The 9,416-nt window shown below is 42.2% G+C and overlaps 1 protein-coding gene across 2 annotated transcripts; it reads left to right on the plus strand.

Annotated features, from left to right (window-relative positions):
- The first annotated feature begins 654 nt into the window (after window positions 1-654).
- Window positions 655-5,525, plus strand: TIFA (TRAF interacting protein with forkhead associated domain). Of its 2 annotated transcripts, XM_075501229.1 has the most exons (3): window positions 655-977; window positions 2,992-3,133; window positions 4,198-5,525. In XM_075501229.1, the coding sequence occupies exons 2-3, from the start codon at window positions 3,097-3,099 to the stop codon at window positions 4,779-4,781; spliced, it is 621 nt and encodes a 206-aa protein (XP_075357344.1). In that variant the 5' UTR covers window positions 655-977; window positions 2,992-3,096; the 3' UTR covers window positions 4,782-5,525. The 2 variants fall into 2 exon arrangements, with proteins under 2 accessions (XP_075357344.1, XP_075357345.1); XM_075501230.1 differs by lacking the exon at window positions 2,992-3,133 and having other exon boundaries at window positions 660-977; window positions 4,198-5,522.
- The last annotated feature ends 3,891 nt before the right edge of the window (window positions 5,526-9,416 follow it).

The following is a 9,416-nucleotide window of genomic DNA, read 5'->3' on the forward strand; positions in this document are numbered from 1 at the left end:
TCGAGGCACGCCACCTTGCCAGTCACAACGCTGTGCAAGCACAGGTAAGAGAGGACACTGAGTATCTAGGATTCAGACTGAGATGAAACAGGTTTTTTCTGCACTCTGCCTCTTGTTCTGTGCTTGGGAGTAATCTGGCTTAATAAGAAAAATGAAGCAGCTGAACGAGAGAGAATTGCTTCATTTTTTCCTACCAGATGGCAGGGCTGCCTCAGGATTTCTAATAAAATGGAAAGTTTTCAGCTCAGCTGAGATCAGCAGCCAAGGAAAGAGTAGGGTTTTTTCCCCAAGGCAGTGCAATGAAGCTGAACCACTGTTGCTTAAAGCAAATAACTGAATATTTTAAAATACTCGATTTAAGAACATCATCAGTCAACTGTTACGCTTATAATGTGCTGCTTACTGAAGTGTTTTACTCTTTAAAGTATTTATTTGGGGGTTAAACTGAAATTATTTTGTCTGAAACCTGAGCCTGCAAACTCTGGATCATATCCTTGACATCGCTGCGACTGCTGGTTTGAGTAAGTTACTCACAAGCGTGAGATTTTTAGATGTCCACTTAAAACCCCTGACGGAGCTAGGGGTAATTTTTTTTTTTTCGATTTTTTTTTTTTTCACTATAATAAAAGGAGAACTCGGTATACTTATTGGAAAAATAACTGAAGTTCATCCTCCGGTCCCAAGGCGGCCCCAGCACCTCCCGCCCTTCCCGCGGCCTGCTGCCCCTCACAGCCAGCCCCCGCCCCGCTGGCGGGAGGGCCCTGCCGGCGGCCCAGCGGCCTGCAACGCCATCGGCCCTTCCCCGCCTCCCCGCCCGGCGACGCGCAGAGGTACCGGGCAGTGAGGAGCCGTTGGAGCCGTTGGAACCGTTGGAGACCGCAGCCCGCCCCGCGCGGCCCCTCCGGCAGGCGCCTGAGGCCCGCTCCCCACAGGACGGAAGGCAGACGAAGGCGGGGGTCGTTCCCGCCCGCCGACAGGTGAGGGGGAGGCCGGGCCGGGCGGGGCCGAGGTGCGGGGAAGGGGGCGTGCCGCGTCCTCGGGTAGGGGCAGAGGGGAGAGCGGGATTTCTTCGGGAAGTCCCGACGGAGCGGAGGCTCCTGCCCTCGCCGTACTGCGGTCGGTGCCACGAGCAGCTGGCGGGGGGACGGCACAGAGCCCTGCTCGGGGGACTCTGCTGCGTCCATGCTGGGGCATATTCTCATGTAATGCCAGCAAAGATGGTATTTTTAGCAAAACTGAGGTTGCGCACCCAAGTTAGGAGCTGTCAGCGGTACATTTGCCTCGGAACTGTTGGCTTGCTGTGTGTAATGGACGTGCAGCAGCACAGGGCGAACCTGCCTGGGGACGAGCAGGGTTTGAAACGCAAGCCGTGGTCTGCTGGCCTCCTGCGTAATCTCTTACAGAGGGCAAACGATACGCTCGTGACCGCAGCATGGCATTCTGGGGAAACAAAAAGGATAGCTGGCCTTGTGTAACGTGCTTGAAAATCATATTCTGCGCTGCTCCTGCCCCAACGTTCGTAGTCATTTGAAACAAAAGCTAGATAACAAAATGGATGGTATTCTTTTTCCTGATACGCAGGTCGAACGCTAATGTTTTGATTTGCAAAAGCAAATCAGCAGAGCTCTCTGCACGGTAAGTTGTAGGTAGAGAGGTATAGCTCTTGAATACTTCGTTAAACACTCAAGTAGGAGCCTGATGGTTCTCAAGTTAGGCATCCTTGTTCTTAATGCTCCATGTCATTCTCCTGTCTCTAAAAATGGGGATAACAATACACGCTGAAGGAGGTGATGTTGGGAGAAGGGAAAGACATAAGATCATGATTTGTTTGACTCAGATTAAGGGACGGACAACAGCAGTGCAATGGGCTGCCTTACAGTTGCAGGGGAAGTCTGGATTTAACTATAGAAGGTTTCCTTCTCCAGTTAGAGTTCTCTGAAATCTTTCCCCAGTCCACTACAGTCTGGTAAATAGAAGCTCCTTCAGTATTTAGCTGACTCAGCAACGGAGCTCAGGATGCCTGAGGTGGCACACAAGTAGATCACGAAGAGCTCGCAGGGTCTGTGGGAGCTGCTGAGATGCAGGTGCAACGGGTGCTGCTGAAGCAATCCGTGGCAGTTCTTCCCCTTCCCTAATTAATAAATGTAGCCATTTGTAAAATTCAGAAAGATGTGAATAAAGACAACATTTTACATTGATCCGATACATAGTTCTACACGCTGCAGATTGCTCAAAATGTGTTTCTTTGTATTCCTGTGTTTTGCTCAGTCCTGATGCATTTCAGAAACCAATTAAGATACTAAGGGAGGCAGAACATGCTTTTAAGTTGGTTTCAAACTCAGCCCATCTCAGGCCAGAAAACTGTCTCTGTAGGCCGATCTGCAAACTAAATGAAATGACTTGGTTTTCCCCTTTAACCAAAGCTGACCTCATACATCTCACATCCTCTTTACTGGTGCTAAATAGCGAAGGGCAGAACTAAGCACAGAGACAGTCCATCCTCCTGCTCACGGAGCTGCTTCCAGCTCACCGGAGTTGAGACATACGAGTAGGAAGAGGGATAGATACCCATGCCACTGCAGCTTGTCTTACAGATGGCAAAAGAATAACCTGCCATCAGGGCGTCCGTCTGTACTTCTGTCACAAGCATAGATGATGTTTCCTAGTTTGTTTTAAAGTGAGCTCTAAGAGCTACTTGAAATTTCATGTATCTCTAATCACCTAAGCTTGGTAGCAGCACTGTTTGTTGTAGCCCACGTCCATAAGCAAACAGAAGTTCCTAAACTAGTGTTTCAGAACTGTTGCTGTTCTTGTGGTAAAGGTATAAGAAGGAAGCGGTTTGGATGTTTCACACAAAGTGACCCACCCACTTGGAGTTTATGTACAGGGGTATAATTTAGCCATAAAAACCCCACAAGTCAGAATACCTAACTTCAGTGATGATTCACCTACCCATTAAAAAAACAGATTAAATTATAAGCTGCTTTTCAGCATCACTCACTGAACAGAGCTGGTGAGAATGCTCAGGATCGGTGTGTGACATGTTGGGAGCTTACTGCTATCTAGAAGGAGAAACATGACAAACATCTGTGCTGTATGATTCCAGTTAAATGGCTCCTCACATATTGCTCTGGTGAGTAACTGCGAACTCATTCTCTGGTTCCTACCTTAAGTACCTAGCCTTTTCTTTCTTTAGACTAAGTTTCAGTGCAGGAAAATACTAGCCTTGCATGCATAGAGGACCAGATCAGAGTGTTTCCTGAGGTGTCTCATAGATTTTATTTGGATGCACTGCAGTCGCTCAGACTTTGGAACAGAATTTAGTTCATAAAGTAAGTGTCTCTGCGCTGCATGTGAGAAGCTTATAAAAACCCCCAAAACCAAAACCCAACAAAAGTTATTTATTTTTAATGCCTAGTTAAGTACTTCTGCAGCAGACAGCTGGGATTTTCCAGTAGGCAATGGGGAAATACCTAGAGTTGGTGGCAATTCCTCCTTTAGGTCTTGCTGATATTCAGCTTTTGCATTCATTTTATATACTCTCACATCAGTCAGTTCTAAACACTGTATTTTCTTTCATACAAGAGGTAAATCCTGACTAAAGAGCCAAAAGAGGGCTTTATACACATTTGAAATATTACTGCCTACAGTCAGACTGCATTTGTAGAAGTCATTTGTCTGATACCTTCTAGTCAAAGGACTACACTGTAAAACAGCACGCAGGCCCAGACAGTACTACTTAATGCTCCGTTTTAAGTGCATAAAATAAACCTTACTGTCACTGCTAAGTGAGATATTTCTTCCAAAGATAAATCTACCTGTGAGATCCTCACGAAGAACTAGTTTGCAGCAATTTTACAGTCGTGGGTGTTTTTCAGAGTTCTGAAGTGCTACGCAGCCATTGCAACAGATGCGAGATTGACTGCTGGGAGGAGTTCAGCCCAGAGCAGTCTGCTTCACTGTGGTCACCGAACGAGTCTTTGGCAAAGTGGTGGGAACTGATGGTTGTCATGGACTGGGCAGGCTCAACTCCCTCTTCTTCATTCCAGTGGTTTCATTACATTTACTGCCAGCCAATTCGCTATAAATTACATACAGTCACTATACAAGAGTACATGAAGCATTTTAATGCCACGCTGAAGCCAATTCTTTTGCTGCTACCGTGATTTCATGCTGTGATTTTACTTTTCCTTCTAGTTCTGAGGACTCATTTCATCATGACTTCTTTTGAAGAAGCTGAAACTGAAGAAACAGTAACATGTCTCCACATGACCTTTTACCATCCTTGCCAAGAAGAGAAGATGATGTTTCGTTGCTTGAATTTCTGTAGGCGAGAAAAGGTCAGGGCAGATGAAATGGCCAAGTTCGGCCGCGATTCTAGTATCTGCCATTATAACTTAATGGATACTCGTGTTTCTCGGATTCAGTTTTCATTGCAGTTTTACAGAAAACTGAACAGCTCAGAATTTTGTTTTGAGATAAAGAACATGAGCAAGAAAACAAAACTGATTGTGGACCAAAAAGAACTGGGTTACTTAAACAAAATTGACCTGCCATCCAAGTGCATCATTTGTTTTGGAGACTACCAGATTTTAGCACAGATTCAAGAAGGGGAGTCCATGGATTATTTTGAGACTCGCTTAGACTTGGCTGAAGTGCCAATCTTACAAGACAGACGCCTGCCATCAATGCAACCTATACAAGAGAATGGCATTTCTTCTTCCTTATTTCCTTCCCAAGGCAAAAGCCCCATAGAGATTGATGAAAATGAGTCATGCTAGCAGGGAGAAGGAGGCTGGATCAGATTTTGATCATTTGAAACCTGCACAGCTTCCGAAATTGAAGCCTGTCATCTCAGTCCACTGCTCTTGATGGTTCTCACTGCTGCGCGTCAGTCTTCTTACGTGTTGTTTTCTGCATAGGCATACCAGAATATACTTGGTTCAACAGAAATAGATTCCTGCCACTGTCTTCACCAGGGCATAGGTGCTCTCCGATCACCACTGTTTGCCACATAAGCGTGCGGGAGACAGAGGGCCACTCAAATCCATTGCAGCACATTCAATTCAAGAACTGTGACCACACGCCTTGAAGGTATATTTAACAGGCGTTATTATAGAGCATGCAGAGCAGTATTTTAGCCCCAGCATTGGTTAGCTATGTAGGGACGTAATGTCTCACTGCATTTTTTATACTTTGTGCTTTGCTTTTGACATGAAATTCCAAACAGTATTTTCAAGCCTAGGTTGTAACTTCCCAGATTTTGCAGCTTAGAAATAATTTATCAGCATAGTCCTTTAAAGTCAATGTTTTTATTAACTTTGCAGCAAGATTTTTCTTCTATTTTTAAAGTGAATTAAAATGTATATTTTTTGCAAGTTAACTACTTTTGCTTGTGAATGTAAATAAACATGCAGTGTCAGTAATCATGGTACGCAAAAATCCAGATAAATTTTGTAATAAAAGTATTTGGTTGCCTAGTAAGAATTTGCTGTCTTCTACAACTACAATCTAAAAGCACTTATGGTGAATAAAATTATTTCCAGGACAATGCAGATAAGAAATTTTTACTGGCACTATTCTGGGCTTTCTAAAAGTGGCACTGCTCCAAGATAAGAGTTGACTAAAACACTTTCAGTGAGTTTTCTACCTCTACCCCCCACCCCAAGCTCTCTTACAATTTGGTTTCATTTAAGTATTTCTCAGGTTGTTTCAGTTAAGTTTTTCCTTTGCTAGGGGCTCAGCTTTTCATTGGCACTTGTTTTTCATCAAGGATTTCAGTTTGCTTGAAAGACACACTGGAAAGAATCAGAACTACGTAAGAATTACCCCTCTTATCATCCCTAAACGTTAGGATGCATTTCAGCATTAACTATTACAAGAAAACCAGACTTATGACTGAGGGGAGGACAGCTGAATTACACAACATAACCTGAAATTAAGGCAACCTACCACAAGCGAGAGAAAGTCACAGGAGAAGCAATGAAACTCAAACACAGGCTTATGTAGGATTTCATTTGTCTATTCATCTCATCCTTGCCAAAAATACCTTGTTCCCATGTTTTCTACTCTTTGAAGTAGGCTCTGGTACTTACTTAACTTTTACTTAACCATCTTGGCACAAACACCTCTGTCACACACCCAGCCCCTCAGCTTAACAAAACAAACCTGAGCAGGTATCACCATGTCATCAGACACGGCGCTACTGGCTGCAGATTTCCAGTAGTTGTTGGCTGCTTGGCTTTTATATGCTTTTGACCTGAGTCCTCCTACTCTTTAATTAAAGAGAGCAGCCAATACCTGCAAATGCAAGTTGTCTAAAAAAAGAGAGCAAGATGCAAATATAATTTGAAACAAGCTCTTACGTATAAAAGCTTTTACATGAAATCAGCCTCTCATATAAAATGCATGGGATTTCTGACGTTCACTAATTTGGCTCGTGTGAGAGGGAGGAGGGAACGTTAGTTTTGCATTCCCAGTAAAGAGCTCTCTTCCTGTTAGTGCTCTTAAATTATTTTGGATGACATGCAAATTCTTGTTTTGTACTGCTTTGGGCTTAAAAAACAGGTTGCTAATACTACCGCTAAACAGTATTGTTATCCAATTTCTATTCACTGGCCCTGTCACATAGGACATTAACCTATAGCACTGATCACGTTAATTGCTTACGCTTTCTGGACTATTATCTAAAGAAAAAATGACAACCCCAATCTCAAATTTTCAAGTGCAATATATAAACAGAAACATCTACAAACAGTACTTACCTGATAAGAATCTTCTGTCTGGTCTGCAGAGTTCAGAGTGCTGCGTCTCAGTAGATTTTGTATTCGCTCTGTACAGAGGGGCTCTACGGATATCCACAAATCTAGAGCAGAGCATTCCTTAGGCACATCTCCAGGAACCAGGAAAAAACCTCGGGAATGGAAAAAAAAAAAAAAAAAAAAAAAAAAAAAACCAAAATCAGCACTTTAATGGTTTCCAAACACTAATCATTTCTACAACTATATTTACCTGGGGTAAGAATCAACCCCAAAATGCGTGTTAAAAAATGAGTCCTCTCCTAGGAAGATCCTATCACTGTGTTGATTTGAGCAGCAAAAGTCAGTTTGACGGAAGAAGAGTTGGTTCAGTATAGGCATACCAGAACATACTTTGTTCACCAGAAACAGATTCCACCTCCCCCCACCCCGAGGCTGCCATTAGTCATATACTGCTAACTTAATTGTAAGAAATACTACACACACAAAAGGCAGCTAACATTTTTTGTAAGTTTTTGCTTGGCTCAGCTGTCCTAGTATTCACAGTCGTGGAATACTAAAAGACAATGCCGAAACACCAATTTTATGCTTAAGCAAGTAACTCTGAACAGACTGCCCAAATAGTCACGTCAAATGATGTTATATTCAACAATGGCTCAGCTTTAGCATAGAAACATATGTATAACCAGTAGATGAACAACTTAGTGAAAGATTTCCCTGGAATTAAAAATAATAGTTTCCTATTAAAAATATTTAATAGGAAAACTGCATTTCCTATATATAGGCACAATTGGCTAAGTCAACTCAAATGGTGCACTAGCTCAGACGGACATGAGGACAGGCAAGCTGCTTGCATTATACAAGGAAGGTTATCTTATCTTTGAAGTATGAGGGTACAGCTGCTCGTTTCTGATAGAAGAAGGGCTCCACATTCCAAGTTCCTCAAGTCCTCCGTTATGGCAGCTTGTTAGAGCTTCCCTCCCAAAGCAGCAGGTCTCAAGAAGGGATGCTAGGGAATTCAGTAGTTAAAGACACAGTGAATTATTTATTTAAAACTTGCATAGTTAGCTGACGCATAGGTAATTTTGGGTAACGTTTTAACAATTCATCTTCACACACTGCTTTCACTACATGTGACATGGCAGCCACAAAACCAGCAACAGATAAAACATTGCCAAATGTAAGACTGACTGAAAATTTTAATGACGTTTAAATTTGTACAGATACGCATTTTACAGTACTGTTGAATTGTTTCACGAGCTGTTTATGTAATCTTTCAATTTCTTAAATTTCCACAAACATTGACCATAATTTCTTAAGTCTCTCAGTGTGGTGCACTGAACTCTGAAAAGCAGAATGCTATTAACCATGGCTACAGAACATGCCCATCACAGTAAAAGCCTTCAGCTGGAGTCAGCTTCCTTTTTCCTAAGTCCTTGTTCATTCTACAAGCAGGACTACCAGCTAGTTTAGTTCCTCAAAGCATGGTCAGAACAGTTAACCTCATGTTCACTGGTCAGGAAAAGTAGTGACCACTGCAGGGTAAGCTACAGTTTCAGCAGGTAAAAAACCATGTTATTTACATGTTGAGAAAGTTGCCTTCATTTCCATAGGAATATATTATACAAGTAAATGTTCAGGAGAAGTTACACAGTAGTAGCTTATGCCAAACCAAAAATATACATTTGATGTGTACAAATTTTTAAAGCTTATTACAGGCATTGCAAATGTAGATAGTTACATTAAAATATTTTCCATGACATAGCTACAATTTAAATTAAGAAATGGAATGTTATCAACAAGATTTATCTGTTCATTAGTGTTGATAGTTGTACATATTTAATCCAAGTGTGCAGTATTTTTATTCAAGTTATCATGAAGAGGACCACGCAGTAGTGACCCTACTGTTACACAAAGGCTCAGATGATCTAAAACAGCAACACAACTTTCACCGACAAACTCAATTCTTCTGATGATGCAGATTTAGTACTTCACACAGCGTGTTGCTTCTACTCCACAACAGTGAAGTTACACCCCGTCTCCCTTTCTTCAGGGAAAAACAAGACAGCTACACAAAGTAACAGTAGAGTAGAATGGCTTTACTGAAACTTTGGGGAAAGCTTGAGATCTACAAGTGTTTTGCACGTTCTCTTCCGTGAGATTTTTCTTTTTCTAAAAAGTATAACTTACATTAAAAATCAGGGGAGACCACACAATACAACACACCAGATTTGTGGTAACTGAACACCTCCTTGAATTTCAGTCCGTATTACCAGTATCAACCATTCAGTTTAGAGGCACAGGAAAGCTAGAGCACTTAAACACACTGTTTTGTAACTTGAACTTTTTTTTTTTTTCTTTTTAAAATGCAGATATAGGAATTCAGTCTTTAGGTTCTTGTTCTTCCCACCCCAGCAGCAGAACAATCATCCCTCCCCCAGTTTGCTCAGAGAATGTTGCTTTTCAATAATTGTTACAGACCAGCTGAATTATACGTTTTCCACAACTAAAGAATTTTAAGGACCATGAAGTAACAGATATTGGTCTGTTCGGGGGGGGCAGGGAAATCAAGACTTTGGTCCTCCCAGTTCTCCACTAGATACCGGTTAAAACTTCCAGTTTGACGCATAAAGAGTTTTTATAGTTGTTTTTCTAACT

Source organism: Mycteria americana, chromosome 4, assembly GCF_035582795.1.
Source record: "Mycteria americana isolate JAX WOST 10 ecotype Jacksonville Zoo and Gardens chromosome 4, USCA_MyAme_1.0, whole genome shotgun sequence".
Taxonomy (NCBI): Eukaryota; Metazoa; Chordata; class Aves; order Ciconiiformes; family Ciconiidae; genus Mycteria; species Mycteria americana.